This window comes from Petromyzon marinus, chromosome 19 (assembly GCF_048934315.1).
Source record: "Petromyzon marinus isolate PM22_M1 ecotype Great Lakes invasive population chromosome 19, UKy_Petmar_22M1.pri1.0, whole genome shotgun sequence".
In the NCBI taxonomy this organism is placed as follows: domain Eukaryota; kingdom Metazoa; phylum Chordata; class Hyperoartia; order Petromyzontiformes; family Petromyzontidae; genus Petromyzon; species Petromyzon marinus.
Window position 1 is genome coordinate 4,945,942 of NC_133685.1, and position 17,131 is coordinate 4,963,072.

Below are 17,131 nucleotides of genomic sequence, written 5' to 3' on the forward strand. Positions count from 1 at the left end.
ATCAGGCTAAAACCATCAACTTGAGAACCTGGTTTAACCACCGGTGGTTTCCACCCCCTGACAACGATCCCAGGATTTCAGCGATGCAGGATCAGGAGTTACCCAGGCCATCTCAATATCCTCAGATCTCAACACTCACCGTAAACTTCCAGCTTGGCGCTGGAAATGTGAGGGCCACAGACCACGCGGTAGTTGCCGCGATCCTGCAGCGTGCAGTTGGTGACGACTAGATGGTGGAGGTCGCCCTCCTGGAAAATCTTGTACTTGTCGGAGGACTCCAATTTCTGCGTGCCGCGGTACCAGGACAGCTTGATCTCGGGGTAGTTAATCTTAACCTCGACCTCAAAGGAGACGTCGTTGCCCACCAGAACCTGTCGGTCTTCAACACTTTTCACCAGTGTTATCGGCTGCAGTGAGTAGTTATAGAAAGAAAACAAGTTAGAACTTTGTATGTATATGTGTTGAACTTCTTTCGCACTATACGTAGCCAACTTTGAAAGTGAACAACGTAAGTCATGTACGAGTAGGGGTGCAACAATTTGCCTCCCTCATAATTCAAATAATTGTGATGACTCGGGGTCATGGTTCTATTAAATGGGTGGGAGAGGGGGTGTGACAATGTGGCGAAAGCATCATAAAAATTACGCATCATTTCAACTTGTAACCCGTCGCACAGTATTCCTTTAGTCTCACAGAGAGAGAGACCGACTCAGAGGTGCGAGGAACCACGGACAAGCATGAAGGCAGCCGCATAGTTGAGCCGGGGCCTACAAATGCCCAAGCTCTGTGGTCCTCTATCTATGAATGTGTTCACGGTAAATTAATCAGTGTGTATTGCTCCGAGTGGTCACTGAGCATACATGAACCAATTGCACACAAAAGATATGTGGGAAACAAACTATTTTTTTACATGCTTCATTCGACGCACGTGTCTTTGAACACAACAATCTATTTTAAATCACTTAATCGACGCATTTTTACATGCTCGTCTGTTATATTATGAGAAAAAAAACTGGCATATATTAACTTAATTTGGGTAATAAAAACTGAAATTGACATAGACTTTAAACGTGGTATGTGCTTCGGTTTTTTTTCCTCAATGGAAATGCACAGCAACTGTGCAACGAAAAAAGCATTCCTGCATACCTCAACATGCGCCAGTCTCGCTTGAATCAACTGCATCATCTCCTCATATTCCTTTTCCTCGGCAGTGGGTTCAGCACCTTCTTCCAATTCCTTAAGATACAAAAACAATAGGAATAATCACTGAATTCAAAATGTCCAGTATGTGGTTTATTTATGGATAACTCCACACGGAAATTTCCGGCTGTTGGTGGAAAATGGCGCACTACTGTAAATTATTTGGCATGTTGACTGGGAACTTTGTTTAGTAGACTAACAATCGCACGCACACATATAGTACCCCATCGATGTATCTAAATAAGCTGAAGCCTCCCGTAAAATAATGTGACTTCTCTGTGGCCACCCCCACTGAATTCATCCCCTCTCGCCGCCCGCTGTGAAAACAGACACCGCTCTTTGGAGCAGCGTTGAGGCCCTTACGTAGCATCTTCCTCCCGATCCTCAACTCTTCTGACCATTTGGCTCTCTGTATCAGTTCCTTTTTTGATCATCTTTCTCTTATTTCCCATTCTGTCTCTTCTCTCCTCCCTTTCCCATTCTTTATTTTTTTATTTTTCACACGTTAAATCCTTGACACTACTTCCTTTCTCCGTGGTGTTCCACTCATTAAAAAGTTGCGAGTACATATGATGCGGTGAATAAATTGAAAGGTACAACATAAACATGTTTTTTTAAGCCACGCACCATGCCCTCGGCCTCTTCTTGCTTGGCAGCCTTCAGCAACTCCAAGGCCTGTAGAAGGCCTCGGTAGTCTGTGATGCCGTAGAGGCGAGCATATTTCTCATATTCCTTAGGATCCACGTTCTTCAACAGCTCCAGGATATCAACCTCCTCTTCCTTCTCCTTCTCCTTAGTGGGAGCTCTGAAATTAAAGGAAGTTAACATTTAGAAAGAGCACATTTACATTTGTAAAAATGCATTTACTTTGCTGGCAGATATCAGATGTAAAGCCGCTCTTGACTACTGCGATTTGAATACCAGATCAATATGTCACCATGGCCAAAGCGACTGATGCCATCAGATATTAATTGCCCAAATGTATATACGATACAATTTGCATATCTGATTCACTGGATTGTGAGGTGTAGGCAGATAAGTGAAAAGGTTGGATATGTGGACATTTATATAAAATGACAGTTACACCTTGCACAAATAAGTCATTGGATAAAAATAACTGACAAATTGTATAAAACATTGTGATATATGTATGTTGAACTTCTTTTGCACCGTACATAGCCAACCATGCTAATCGGAGGTGCGGGGGAAGGATATCAAACTAAACATAAAAAGCAGTTCTAAAGAAAAGAGTTCTAAATCTAGATTTTAAAGTGCACAGCTCTAGTGATGTTTGGAAGCGAATATAAGCGAGATTAAGAATAACGCATAGTACAGTACTGCATGCGAAAAGTAAAAATTTGTGAAAATCTATGTAAAATTACATTTACACTCTGGCGAATTGGTCAGGGCGGATATGTAATGGTCCGATATGTGATGTTGTACTGTATATTCTATGACGAAGAGATACATAAACAGAAGGATGGATGGAAGCATAAACGTATAAATGAAAATGTTTTTAAAAGCAAAAAGCTCACTTCTTGAGTTTGGCCCTGAAGCCTTCCTCCTCAACGGCAGGCGCCTTCTTCTCCTCCACGTCCAGGGAGATGCCGGACTCGATTTCGCCGTGCCTGTTGTTGGCGACGCAGCGGTACGGGCCTGCGTCGGTCTTCGTCGCCTCGCGGATTTCCAGGAGAGCATCGGCGCCCTTCTGCTGGACCGTGAGGCGCCCACCGTGGTTCAGCTGCCGCCACTTTCCCTTTATCCACTTCACCGTCGGGATGGGTTCTCCGCCCACCTTGGCCGTGAATTTCACCGTGCCCTCTGCAAGTGACCACGGGATGAAGAGGTTGCAAATGAGCCGCGATTGCTTTATTATTTTTAGGGTAATATTTAGAGGGTGTTTAAATGTCCAAGCAACTCAAAGTGCCATTGCAATGCCCTACTATATTCTAGCCACGATATTCTGGCCAAGGGAACCCCCCACCCTCCCCCTCGGTGGCAGCTGCCTAAGTGGCACTGGTCTGTCATTAGGGGGACAACGTTGTTATATGTGGCTGGCTTTTCTCATGAAAGCAATTTGCACGTTAATAATCAAAGGTGGTAAATTTGGGTCGTGATAGCGGCACACGTGGCCTGCTATTTTTTCACAAACAACATCACGTGGATGGCTGAACAAAATCAAACACGTATTTGAGTCACTTTATTTTTTTCACACCCGACTGGAATGACTTACTCTCTTCAACTTTAGCATTCTTTGGCTCTTCGACAAAGAAAATCTTTCCGTCGACAACAACTGGAGCAGGAGCGGCAGTCGGGGCAGCCACTGGGGCCGCAGTTTTCCTGGCTGGTTTTCCCGCTTCAGGAGCTGCAGAAGAAGAATATAAAGAAAGTGCAGTGATACATTTATAGACACCCCAATAACACAAGAGGGAAAATGACAGAGAAAAGCACATTGTCTGTCAAAGCCTCTACACGTCCCCCACTAATCTCAACGCACATGCTATATCATCAAACACTCTCTCCTATAAGATACTGAGCCATTGCTTTCCATAATATTCGATTGGCTGTTGAGAAGAGGGTATGAGAGTCACTAGAGATCAATGGGGTATCTACAAATGGATTACCCTGTTTAAGTGTCTTATGGCAACTGTTCACTTTACAGGCAGAATGAAAGCACCAATTGTTTCATCAGGAAAGCCTCACCGAGTTTCAGGATGATTTTTCGCAGGCATATCCTGCATCGGCAAATTAAGCCAATGCATATGATTGTTTGATTTCTCGTGGTATGAAAGTGGAGTACGCGAGAAAAATATCCATACCCATAACAGGGTTATACTCAAGACTGACTATCGCACAAGCCCATGCTTACAGCATCTGGTAAGCTCTGGTGGACATCCGTCCACGTACTATCCAGGCTAAACTGCTCACAGTATATAGCTCCCCAATGCAGTAGCCTTGGAGTACAATGGGTGCCCTAGTTTAAGAGACTTGAAGATGGATGTTGCTTGACCACCTCTATACTTTTACATTAATCTTATGCCCTCGAATTTCCCCCCCCACCCCCCCAAGAAAATCATCCCATTTGTAATATTACAGCAGCAATCCGTCAGGCTTGTTTGGCAGATACGGATGACAAGACAATGGTGATCAATCACATCTGCACATGCATATTCTATTAACGAAACAGCACCATCTGTAAAGACTGCTGGGATTTGTCACGATAATATATCAATTGATTTTTAAATATATGTAACGGTTTTGCAGTGGTGTAAGAGCACGAATAACAAAAACGCAACACGTCGTCAATAACACCGCCCTAATTAGAAAATCACTTAATTGGGAAATTCAAAGCGATCGGCGCCACCCTACGGCAAAAACTTGGCAGGACCCTCCTGTAAAAAAGTCTTGAGGCTCAGTGAGGCATTTCCTGGATAAACAAGCAGAGTAATAAGAGTAATACATAGCAATGGTCCTTCTGCTATAAAGGAGAACCATTGCCCAAAACTTTTCCTATTATATAGTTTCCTTTTAGACCATTGCTATTTATGAACGTGTTGACGACTTTCTATCAATTCGATTTTTGTTCTGTTGCCCTGCGTTCCGATCGAATCCGCGCCGATGGAACGGCCATTATAATCACGACCAGGCCAACACAAAGTAGGCACCTTACCTTTGGTTGTAACTTTAACCTTGCTAATGTCCGAGCCGGCCTCGTTGACGGCCTTGCAGGTGTACTCCCCGGCATCCGCCTTGGTGACCTGCGAAATCTCCAGCGTGCAGTCCCCTTCGCTGTAGGCGATGGACACCTTTCCGAAGGGCTGCACCTCCTTCCTGTCCTTCAGCCACATGATCTGCAGCGGCTCCGATCCGCTCACACGGCACGAGGCGGACAGCGTGTCGCCCTCCACCACGGTCAGCGACTGCACTTTCTTGTCGAAGTTTGGCGCGTGCTTACGTTCTACCGAGGACAAAGAGGTGGCTTTTAAAACCCACCCGGTTAGCACCCCGCGCCACGTAAACTCAAAAACAATCACTCGTTCGTTCGTCATTCGGACACACAAAGTTTCACTGAATGGCTATTATAAATTAGGGCGCTCATTTATTGTTGGGACAATATTTGTATTCGCTAGATACAACATTTTATTATATCACCGGATTGTGAGAGATGGTGGTGGATGGGGAGGCCTTAAGCCAGGCTGATGACGATGTATTACAACATTTGTGACCCAGTTTTAACGAGATGTTTTTGTCAAACCTTTCTAGTTTTTTGCATTTTAAAAGATAATATAAAAAAGGATACCGATATTCTCCAAATTATAAGACACTCCGTGAAGTAAGACACATCCCACACTTGTGACCAATGTCTAGAAAGTTATGCAAATCTCATCAGAGACGCACACACACCGACTGGATTATAAGCCACACCTCCAACTTTTTCTGTAATATATAGGAGGGGGGAGTGCACATTATAATCCAGAGAATACAGTCCAGCTGAAATTAATAACGGATATATAAAGAATAATGTATTAACATAATTGGCCTGTGCTGCGAGTAGCATTTAAAGTGTGACAGGCAGTGTGACATTTAAAAGTGTGACGGTGTTCACAAGCAAGCTCAGCCCATCCCCCGTGCTGCTGACGCCGCCGTTGTATTTGTAAACAGCAGCCAGCACGAGGATCGGGCAACAACGAACCTTTGATGTTCAGCGTGACTTTGAAGGTGGCAGTGCCAGCCTCGTTCTCCGCCTTGCAGACGTAGAGGCCACTGTCGCTCACTTTGGTGCTCTTCAGGCTCATGAGCGCGATGTTGTTCTTGAAGGAGAGCTCGCGGCCCGGGTGAGCGTGGAGGTCCTTGTCGTCCTTTGTCCAGGTGATGGCGATGGGCTGAGAGCCGGACACTCTGGAGTCCAGCTTCACGCCTTTTCCCTCCTCCTCGTCCAGTATTTCCAGCGGCTTCTTGGTGAACATCGGTGCTACTTTGCGCTCTGCGATGGCGGTTTCGCACGTGCAGGAGTTCAAAGAGGAAGAAAGGCATTGAAAGGAAGTAATGCGAAGCTCAAGAAAGAGTCCCGTGTTGGGGGGGGGGGATTGTTTTGTGATGTGGAAAGTTTTTTTTTTTACATTAAAGCATCAGACCAGCTTTATGGAACCTAAATCGGAGCCTTCACGATCAGTTGCCTCGCGTAGTTTGTTGGCCATATCTCATGAGGGAAATTTTCATTCCAAAGCTAGAGTACAATTAATACCGTTTCATAAATTTTAAAACGATCAAAAATAAACTTTGTTTTTACTTCCTCAGGACTTTCTTTTTACATCCTAATATAATACAGCATACGATCATGTATCACCACCAACCGTGCATTTCACGGACTGCATCTATAGGTGCCCTGCAGCAGGGGACTCCCTGGCAGCAGCTGTCCCTGTGCTGCACAAGGTGAACGCAGGACCGGCCTGCAGGTGGGCGTTAGTCTACCAGTGGGCATGCTATGTTGCTCCATGGCTTCACAATTAAAGTACAAGTAATTTTATCAAATTGGGAAAATTTTGAACCGGCACAAATGGCACAGATGGCACAAATGGCCTATAAGGTTGTGGGTTTTTTTACAACAAAAATGACGTCATGAGATCTTTGACGTCCACTGTGAAGCAGAACAGGGCGTATCTTACGGTGAACGTGCATGCACTATTTACCCGGGCAGTCGCTAGGCTCGAACCAAAAACCTCTGCAATAATCGGCAAATGCAGTACCGTTTGAGCAACGTCACCCACCCTCACTCTCATTTTGAAGCGTCGGGTATCGGATATTGCACGAGAGTTTATAATGGATTACAGAAGGGTGGCGCACCTTTAGCCGTCAGCTGCGTGCTGCACACGTCACTTCCGATGTCATTGACAGCCTTGCACGTGTACTCCCCGGAGTCGCTCTTGTCCAGCTTGTAGATGGTCAGGTGAGGTGTGTTGTCAAAGAAGGTCATCTTGCAGTTGGGACCAGGGCGGATGTCCTTCTTGTCCTTCATCCAGAAGATCTTGATGGGCAGAGAGCCGGTGAGGTGGCACTCCAGTTCGGCCGGGTCTCCCACCACGGCCTCCACGGGCTCAAGCTTCTGGTCGAAGGTCGGTTTCGTTTTGCGCTCTGCGTCGGTTAATAGAGTGCAAGCAAATTATCATGAGTGCAAAGCAGATAAGTGTTCTGTACCTCTATTTTACCAATATATGGAATAGACTGGCATTAAAAATGTAAAGTATTCGAGTAGTACTTGTACATTTTCGGCTTACGAACTGTAGGCGTGGATTCACTCTTCAACACATCGGTGGGCTAAAGTAGTGAACTATTTGTCTTTTGTCAACGTGGCACTTTTTTGCTGATTGGCCGTGTTGGGTGGTGGAGGGTTATGACACATTTGTAAATAACGCGATCTAACCCAAAAACGTTTATTATGAATAATATTTGGTCGCGAAAGCCTACGTGTTAAACTGAAAAATATTGGGTTAACTGATGTAAATATACATATATAAAGTACTTAACATAAGCAAAAGCTGACATGCATAGGTTAGTCAGGCAATAATACGATGCAGACTTTATAATTTGATAACGTTCTACACTTGCTGAGGATGTATTCCACACATGCGGCTGAAGTCTTGACAACGTTTCTCAGCGACAAGAATAATTCTCAGCAGAGACCGTCAAGGCAGTGATGTCTTGAGGCAGCCACTTTTACAACGTGCCAAAAAAAACTGAGGACAAATTCTTTACTCATTCGTGCATCCTTCCCGTGGAAGCAAAAAAAAACGGAAGCAAAAAAGCATTCCATGAAGCGTAGCATTGGGGCTGATCAAAAAATGTTTGAACCTTCAAAGTCAGTGATGTCGTGAGGCAGCCACTTTTATAATGCGCCAAAAAAAATGTTATCGAGGAGAAATGATTCACTCACTCGTGCATTCTTCCCGTGGAAGCGAAGACAACCCGAAAAGCAAAAGGCATTCCGCGAGACATAGCATCGGCCCTGATTAAAAATGTTTGAACATTCAAAGAGCATTGGTTCATTCTGTCGCATGATTTCATTTTTTTTACGCAAAACACCTTCTGTTCAACCAAACCGTACGAGGCAAACGAATGCAAACCAACTCTCATTTGAAGTCCCGCAAACATTTCTCTGCCTGTGAGCCAATGCCGAAGAGCGAAGCGGGAAAGCCAGCGGCACTTCCCCCCTGCCACAAACCTGTCACGTCAAGTTTTGCCGAGCAGGAGATGGACCCATCCTCGTTCGAGACCTTGCAGGTGTACTCCCCTGCATCTGAGACTTTCAGACTAAAAATGCTGAGGGAAGCAACGTTGTCCTCAAAGGAGATGACGTGCTTATCGCTATAGGACAGCTCGGAGTCACCGAGGAACCAAGAGACGTGGAATGGCGGTGTGCCTGTAACACGAGCGTCGAATTTCGCGCAGTCCCCGATGACTTGCTGCATATTCTTCAGCATTCTTGAGAAACTAGGTGGGTGTTTGCGTTCTGTAACAAACGTTTGTTTGATTAAAAACATGTTATTCAACTGGATACAAATATTTTAGTTTTCCCCCCCCTCCTTGGCTATCAAGGTGTTCAAGTCCTGCGCACCTTCAAACTCTTCGAGGCTAAAAATGCACACTATCTTTTAAAGGTCTTAATATAAGTCCTTGGAGTACAACCACATGCGAAAATGTATATGTACCATGGTTCTATCAGAGCCATGTTAATCCGTAAAAAATGTGCATATGGGGATTATCATTGAAGGATATAAAAAAGCACGTTTGGTGAACGTTGGTACATCCCGATTTTAAAAAAAAGTGGTGAACATTTTTGAACAAGGACGCAAAATGCTGCATATTTTGGAGAGCAATACAGCCACAGAGCAGTTTCACATGGGAGGTCTACAGCATCTAGAGAAGCAGGAAAAAATATCCCTCACGTAAAGATTTTCGCGGTTGTGCAGTAGGCTCTCCGATGTGTGTTTCGGCTTGTACCACGTACTGCCCGATGTGATGTCCGTTTTACGCGGAGAGGAGTGCTACAACCCGAAAACCACATCGGAGAGCCATCGCGCGGGCACGGTGCTCCGTTCGGCGCGTGTACCTTTTCCCGCGAGGGAAGCCGAAGTTTTGGCACTTCCGAGGCTGTTCTCCGCCTCGCAGGAGTACGTTCCAACGTCGGCCTTCTCAAAGTTCTTCACCTCCAGCACCGCAGTGTTGTGCTGGAACATGGTCTTGTACTTAGCACCGGAGAGCTTCTGACTCCCCTTGTACCACGTGACCCTGATCTCGGGGGCACCGGCCACTTGGCACTCAAAGTACACGGAGGTCCCGAAGGTGCCTTCCATGGGCTCCAAGGATTTCACAAAGTAAGGAGGATCTACGGAGTAAAATATATCGCAGCGTTTAGTGAAAACGCAAAAACACCAATACAGAGGAGGAATCTAATCTGAGGATAGGAAGTAAATTGCAAAGTAAAGCATGTTATTGTTACGAATATAAAATGTTTTTTTTTGCATTGTCAATGTTCACACAGACAGCGGGGACAATGCAAACACATTTCAATTCGGCAGCACTGTAAATCAACTAACCTAGAACCTTCAACAAAGCAGTACAATTATCCTGCCCAGAGTCATTCTGGATTTTGCAAGTGTAGTTCCCGCTGTCGGAAATTTCGGTGGCGAGGATGTCCAGGGTGGACTGCCCCTCCACAGTCGTCACTTGGAACTTGTGGCCTGCGACAATCTGGTTATCTTCCTTGTACCAGTTGACCGCGATTTTCGGTGTGCCGACGAAGCTGCAGATGAAGCTTGCAGAGTCGCCTGCCTTGACGTCCAAGTCCGACGGCTTGGAGAAAAACTTTGCGGGTTCTGGGAGAAAGTTTCGTCGATAATCACAAGGGGAGCCAGCTTAAAACGAATACTACTTAAAGCATGCAATTGCTGTGCAAGAAGAAGAAGCAATTGCATGCCGCACGGTAAGTGTAGGTACAACGCAGTTGAGAATGAACCTCATGCAAAATGAACGTGGTATTCATTCACTTGCTTTGGTACACACCTTTCACAAACAAGCTGGCTGAGCAAGACGTCTTTCCAGCCGAATTAGAGACCTGACAAGAGTATTCGCCTGCAAACGCAAGCTTAACCTTCTCAACGATTAATAAGGCAACGGAATCTCGGAAGCTGATACTGTGGCTTATATCAGTTCTGAGTTCTTGGTTGCCCTTGTACCACTTGACCAAGAGTGGCTCTGTTCCTGATACAGCACACTGAAACGTGGCCCGTGATCCCGATAGCACCTCCTGTGGCTCCATTTTCATTAGGAATGATGGGGGTTCTGCAAATGATTAGACAATGGGATTGAGGCAGTTAGTAACAAATGTACCATTCACAGTTCAGAATGTTCAAATGAGAATGAAAATGTGTGGAATAAAAACGACTCTGGCTTAAGTAGTGTTGTATTAGAGGACAGTTGGGGTCGTTTGTAACTTGGAACATATATTAAAACATTTATATGACGTACATTTAGAGTCATTGGATTTTATATTACTGAAAGATGGATAAGGGCAAGTGTATGGACATCTAATTGCAAACGGGTTATACACAATGTAGGTTTTGTTTAGACGATGCTTGTCAGACATACAGTTCTTTGGGTTTTTTGTTTTTGCCAATGGCAGCATTTGACACGCGACAGGTGAATATGGTTAACTCCAGGCGACGGGGAAGCGGTGGCTCCCGAGTTGGATTCGAGGGAAGAAAGGGCTGTCGAGCAATATAGCGAGAACAAATATGAAACAATCGCCTCAGCTTTATAACTGACGGGGATTTGCCCACATTTGTTTTGTCAACCATTTGCTACTACGAACCGATGATGCTCAGAGTGGTGGAGCAAGAATCTCTTCCCGCGACATTCGTCGCTGTGCAGGTGTAGCTCCCGTCGTCGGACTTGTCGACCTTCAGGATTTCCAAGCTCGCGGTGTTCTCCTCGAAGAGGCACCTGTACTTGTCGCCGTCGACAATTTCCACACCGTTCTTAGACCACGCGACCAATATGGGCACCGTGCCAGCAACCCTGCAGTCCATCTGGGCTGTCGAGTGCAAGATGGCGTCGGTTTTCTTCAGCTTTCGCACAAAGCTCGGAGGAACAGCTTGGTCTGCGCAAATGAAAAATGCAACTGGTGAGTCGCGTTGGCCCGGTGCGCGTGCATGCTGTGTAAATGTATCGGCGAAGACGAAAAACTGTTTGCGTCGATGTTTCCACTAAAAAAAAGCTGAAGCGTAATACCTTTCACCGTAATTTCCGTGCTGGTCACATCGCTACCGACATCGTTTGACGCTGCACAGGTATAAATCCCGCTGTCAAGCTTGCCTACTTTGAGGATTGTCAAGCGAGCTATGTTTTCCATGAATATCATTCTGTAATTGCCGGCGGCCCTGATCTCCCGGTTGTCCTTGGCCCAGGTGACCTTGATGGGCACGGAGCCCGTCACGTGGCACTCAAGCTCAGCACGCTCCCCTGTGGTCACGTTGAGGCTCTCCAGCTTCTGGTCGAAGGTCGGGGCCACTCTGCGCTCTATAAAGAGGTAATTACACATTTTAAGAATCTGATTATTTTTTTTTACAAAAAATGTACACTTAGATGTAAAGAATGTATTAACAGTGATTAATATCAAAGGTCAACAAACACCAAAAGTGACAGTATGGCTACACAACGAACCTTTGACTTCTAGTTTGGCGCTACAGCTCACGCTACCGACTTCGTTGGAAGCCTTGCAAGTGTACGCTGCGCTGTCAGACAGCCGAGCATCATGAATCTCCAGCGTGGCAACGTTGTCCACGAACGAGATGACAAAGTCTTCTCCACTGGCCAAGGGGACGTTGTTTTTCAACCACGTGGTGGAAAGTGGAGGTGACCCTTGCACACAGCATTCCAGCTTGACCATGAATTCTTCGGTGATCTCAATATCTTTGAGCTTTTTGGTGAACAACGGCGGGATTTTGCGTTCTAAAAATAAAACCAAATTTTTTAATCATGACGAGTTTGGTAAATAGACGAACAACATGGATCGTGCAGAAATGTTTTATAAAAGTATATGTATATATGTCTGTATTTGGAAAAATGTAAATGGGAAAACAAATGCTGCCGTTTATTTTTATACCTTTAATAGTGACCGGAGCACAAGAGGTGTCGTAGCCCGCTTCATTAGCCGCTCTACACACGTACACACCACTGTCTCTCTTGTCTGTTTTCAGTATGGTTAGCAAAGGGGTGTTGTCGACAAAGGAAAACTTATAGTTGGTGCCGGGCCTGATTTCCTTATTGTCTTTAAGCCACGATATTTTGAAAGGTGGCGAGCCTGTCACGTGGCACCCAAGGTCGGCTGGTTCACCGGCCGTTACTGACGCGGGTGCCAGTTGCTGGTCGAACGATGGTGGGTTTTTACGTTCTAGGAGAGTGGAGGAACAAAGAAAAAAAATAAACCGACGCAAAAAAAGGTCAACCGATTTCATTTCACCTGCCACTGTCTCAAACATTAGTCCATCAGACTGTTTACTTCGGTTTCAAGTTGCTCCAAAAGGAGGCAAGATTAGCAGGGTAGTGCTGGTTCTTGGCAGTAAAGACTGATTGACAATTAAACCTTATTCGGACAACAATCAGAATCGCCGGTCTGAATAACAACTTTGCAATCAAACTAATGCCAAGAAGCCAAGCCGGCATCTTCAATAATATCATTGCACCCAAGGATACAGCCTATGGGAGGTATTTTAATAATAAAAAACTAGGTTAAAAAATATGTCCTAAGAACGTTTATCAAGAGTAAAATGAAATGTTAATGTTTACGAGTGAAGGTGTCCACATGGACAAACCTTTGACTTCAAGGCTGGCCGCGCATGAGATCTTCCCTACATCGTTGGACACGGTGCACGAGTACTCCTCTTCGTCGTTTGTGGCGAGGTTTAAAATTTCGAGGAAAACCACATTTTCCTCGAAATACATCCTGTACTTCTCTCCGGGCGTTATCTCCTTGCCGTGCTTGAACCAGGCCACCGCAAATGGCGGGGTTCCAGTTGCTCGGCAATCAAACATGGCCGCCCCTCCTTCTACACCCTGCACATCTTTCAGCTTCCTCGTGAACACGGGGGGATTTTTCCTCTCTGTAAGATAAGGTTCGCAGGTCAACAAATTCTCCTCTGGAATTGAAGGAAACTCGACTGTCAGATTTTGAGCTAAAACAAATACTCCTAGAAAAGATATATATGTATCGTAATGATAGACCAATACCTATATATTTTTTAAATAACTCATGCAAGAAATCAGTTAGAGTAGGCCATGAATAGCATGCCATTGAAAATATTACCATAACTAATGGAAACTGTGTACATTACTAATGGCTGTGTTTTTGTTCTATCTGGGATTAAAATCATAAAGTGTCTAGAGAGAGCTTAAAATACAGCCATGCAATGGAATTAACATTCCCTGTATCGGTCTATCAATGAATGTAAACGTTCATATTATTACTGATATTCTACACTTGCTCAATATACAAAAAAAAGATGCCATCACCTGTCACTGTCAGCATGGCAACAGATGTTGCACTTCCAATGTCATTTTCCGCTTTGCATACGTATTCACCAGACTCTGAATACTGCACGTTTCTGAGTTCCAGAATGGCTAGATTAAGCTTTTGCACCGGTTTGCGGTTTAAGCCAGACGTTATGAGGACATCGTCCTTAAACCACGAAGTTTTAATCACTGGCGTGCCAGCAACTTCGCACTCTAAACGAACCGATCCTCCAAACACGGCCTCCACTTGTCCCAGTTTCGTCACAAAATAGGGCGGTTCTAGAAGAAGAATAACGAAGACACGTTACAGAAAAATCTCCCGCCGCTGAAAGATAACATCTACATTTATGAAAAAATTAAAGCTCACGCTCAATTTGAAAATAAGGTAAAAAAAAGAAATAATACTAACCCAGGACAGACAAGGTGGCAACGCATTCATCGTGGCCGTACTGATTCAAGATTTTGCACGTGTACGATCCTGCATCGCGTTTCTCTCCGGAGAGGATCTCTAGGGTGCAAGTGCTAGCCGTTTTTATGATCCTATACTTGTTGCTCGTTTCAATGGCGGTGTTGTCCTTAAACCACATGACGGTGATTTCAGGCGTGCCCAAGAAAGCACAGTAAAAGACCGCAGGTTCTCCAGCCTTGGGGTTTATGTCTCTTATTCTCTTTTTGAACTTAGCCGGTTCTGAAAATAAAATAAATATTGGAAACATATATTAAATCCACGTTTTGAATTATGAAAGTTCTGTTTTATACAAAAGAAGATATGTATATAAATATTGTGTTTGTGGCAAGCCGTCGTGAATTTTCTTCTCTGCGCGCACCTTTTACAAAGAGCTTGGCCGAGCACGTTTCTATCCCGGCGGCGTTGGCCACCTGGCACGTGAACTCGCCGGCCGACGCGGAGTCCACTTGGCTCAGCTCGAGCAGCGCCCTGTTACCCCTGAAACTGATGGAGCAATTGTCTGTGGGCTTGAGCTCTTTGCTGTCAGCGAACCACTTGACGGAGAGTGGCTCCGTTCCCGTGACGATGCTCTGGAAGCGAACGTACTCGCCGAGGAGCACCTCTTGGTATTCCAGCGTCTTGGAGAATCCCGGTGGCTCTGCGATGGTCGATAAACAAGGGGGTTGCACGACAATTGTCACTCGTGCGTACGCCGGACAAAAGTGGGGCCTCCTTCTCGAGAATAGCTTCACGAGATTAAGAAAGCAAGCAAGGTGTCGTTCATTGTACACGGTGTCCATAAATATATCGTCCGATGTTGTGGCATTATCATAAGATGGCAAGTCCCCGGTGTTCACAAGCATCGAGGATAATGTGGATTGGAGTTCTTCACTTAAGCGCCAGAATTTAAACTTGACCGTTATCATTATGGACACCTTTGTACAAGCACGTCTTAAGCTTAAAGGAAATGTGAACACAAATACACAAGTATATATAGTATGAATCAGCTTTAAGACTGATCCAACATATATATGTATTTGTCTGATCACACCGTGCGATACTGACCGACCACCCTGAGGATTGCTGAGCAGGAGTCTTTTCCAGCAACGTTGTTCACTTTGCAGGTGTAGTTCCCACCGTCGGCAATCCCCAGCTCAAGAATCTCCAGGTTGACCGTGTGGTCGCTGGTTGTGAGTTTGTACTTTTGGCTATCGAAGAGCTCCTCTTGGTCTTTGTACCAGGATACCGATATGGGCATCGTGCCGGAAATTTTGCACTCCAGTGAGACGGGGGCATTCAGTATGCCATCGGTCTCCTTCAGTTGCCGAACGAACGTCGGCGGAACTGCGTGATCTGCGCAAAAAAAAAATCTCCGATCATGTCTAATTATGTAATTATGTTAATTAATCTGGATTTAAAATATCCATATATAAATCTGAAGTTTTAAATTAATCTAGATTCAGAGCAACCGGCAAACTAAACCGCTGCCCCTGCATTTTGATCAACTTAATTTTTTTAATCACTTTTCAAATATCGCGTGAAATTAGTAAATGTGTGAATGCTCAATTGATATAATGGAATTTTAAATTATACCTTTCACTATGACCTGGGCGTTGGTACTGTCGCTCCCAGCATCGTTGGAGGCTTTACAGGAATAAACACCTGAGTAGGTTTTCTCTGCTGATAAAATTGCCAGCCGAGCCCTGCTGTCGGCAAAGGATATTTTGTAGATCCCTCCCGACCTTATCTCCCTGCCGTCTTTGAACCAGGAAATCTTTATCGGCAAAGAGCCCATGACGTGGCACTCAAGTTCGGTGTGATCTCCTGCAGTCACCTCCTGCGGCTGCAGCTTCTGGTCAAACGTCGGTGGCAATCTACGTTCTACATGTGAACATCACAAGAGACACCGTCATTGTCACATCCACCTCATTCTGCACTCATTAAGAATATTAATTTACTGCGGATCTCTTAAGGTTTAAAAAGTACTATGATACGAATTCTGTATGATTGTAAAATTGTATTGCATCGTTTACTTCCACATTGCGATTTCTCTTTCATAGACCCGGTTATTATATAGTTCATCGACTGAAAGAAAATTAGTTTAATGGACAAACTTTTAAAAAAAAAGTTGACGTCATTCCTGAAGGCACTTAAAAACATTTTTTGAGCGCACCTTTCACGGTAACTTTGGCTTGGTTGCTGACACTGGCCACGGCATTTGAGACTGTGCATTTGTATTCGCCAGCATCAGCCACAGTGATGTTGGACAATTCGAGGCACACGACGTTGTCCTCAAAGGAGGTGGAGAAGGTTTCCCCGGCAGAAATCGCCGAGCCATTGTGGAACCAGGTCACGTCAAAGGGCGGTGTGCCAGCTATCCGGCAATCCAGCTTGGTGGTGGACCCTTCGACTGCCTGGATATCGACTAACTTTCTCGTAAAGGATGGTGGCAGCTTTTGCTCTGGGGAGGGAAAAAAACAACAGTCGCGTAAAATAATTGAACCTTCAGCTAAATTTTGTTTGCGTTATTATGCTGTGGCAAGGTATTAAAATGGTTGAGGCGCATAGCAAAAAAAATGTTGCGACAATACCTTTCACTGTCACTTGGGCACTGCACGTGTCACTTCCGACCTCGTTGACGGCCTTGCAAACGTACGTTCCGCTGTCCTCTTTGCCCGCCTTCAGGACGGTGAGGCGAGCGGCGTTGTCGTAGAAGAACAATTTGTAATTTCCCACCGACCTGATCTCCCTGTTGTTTTTGAGCCATGAGATTCTGATTGGACGGGAGCCGGCAATGAGGCACTCCAGCTCGAACGACTCGCCTGCGGTCACTTCAACTGGGTCGGGCTTCTTTTCAAATGATGGTGGCACTTTCTTGTCTAAGGAATAACACGTACGGTTGTTAATTATCCACGG

At 45.1% G+C, this 17,131-nt stretch overlaps 1 protein-coding gene across 50 annotated transcripts in view; it reads right to left on the reverse strand.

Moving 5' to 3' along the window:
• Window positions 1-17,131, reverse strand: part of TTN (titin) — a 355,181-nt gene that overhangs the window by 247,285 nt on the left and 90,765 nt on the right. For all 50 annotated transcript variants that reach the window (XM_076067945.1, XM_076067951.1, XM_076067944.1 and 47 more), the window contains 24 exons: window positions 16,807-17,094; window positions 16,389-16,676; window positions 15,809-16,096; window positions 15,281-15,568; window positions 14,595-14,873; window positions 14,177-14,455; window positions 13,768-14,046; window positions 13,071-13,358; window positions 12,362-12,649; window positions 11,920-12,207; window positions 11,488-11,775; window positions 11,069-11,356; window positions 10,261-10,539; window positions 9,795-10,073; window positions 9,308-9,583; window positions 8,420-8,707; window positions 7,045-7,332; window positions 5,894-6,184; window positions 4,871-5,158; window positions 3,434-3,565; window positions 2,736-3,021; window positions 1,828-2,005; window positions 1,147-1,236; window positions 140-407 (listed from right to left, as the gene is read on the reverse strand). In XM_076067945.1, coding sequence (XP_075924060.1) covers window positions 140-407; window positions 1,147-1,236; window positions 1,828-2,005; window positions 2,736-3,021; window positions 3,434-3,565; window positions 4,871-5,158; window positions 5,894-6,184; window positions 7,045-7,332; window positions 8,420-8,707; window positions 9,308-9,583; window positions 9,795-10,073; window positions 10,261-10,539; window positions 11,069-11,356; window positions 11,488-11,775; window positions 11,920-12,207; window positions 12,362-12,649; window positions 13,071-13,358; window positions 13,768-14,046; window positions 14,177-14,455; window positions 14,595-14,873; window positions 15,281-15,568; window positions 15,809-16,096; window positions 16,389-16,676; window positions 16,807-17,094 — 6,372 coding nt within the window. The remainder of the gene's footprint in view (window positions 1-139; window positions 408-1,146; window positions 1,237-1,827; window positions 2,006-2,735; window positions 3,022-3,433; window positions 3,566-4,870; window positions 5,159-5,893; window positions 6,185-7,044; window positions 7,333-8,419; window positions 8,708-9,307; window positions 9,584-9,794; window positions 10,074-10,260; window positions 10,540-11,068; window positions 11,357-11,487; window positions 11,776-11,919; window positions 12,208-12,361; window positions 12,650-13,070; window positions 13,359-13,767; window positions 14,047-14,176; window positions 14,456-14,594; window positions 14,874-15,280; window positions 15,569-15,808; window positions 16,097-16,388; window positions 16,677-16,806; window positions 17,095-17,131) is intronic.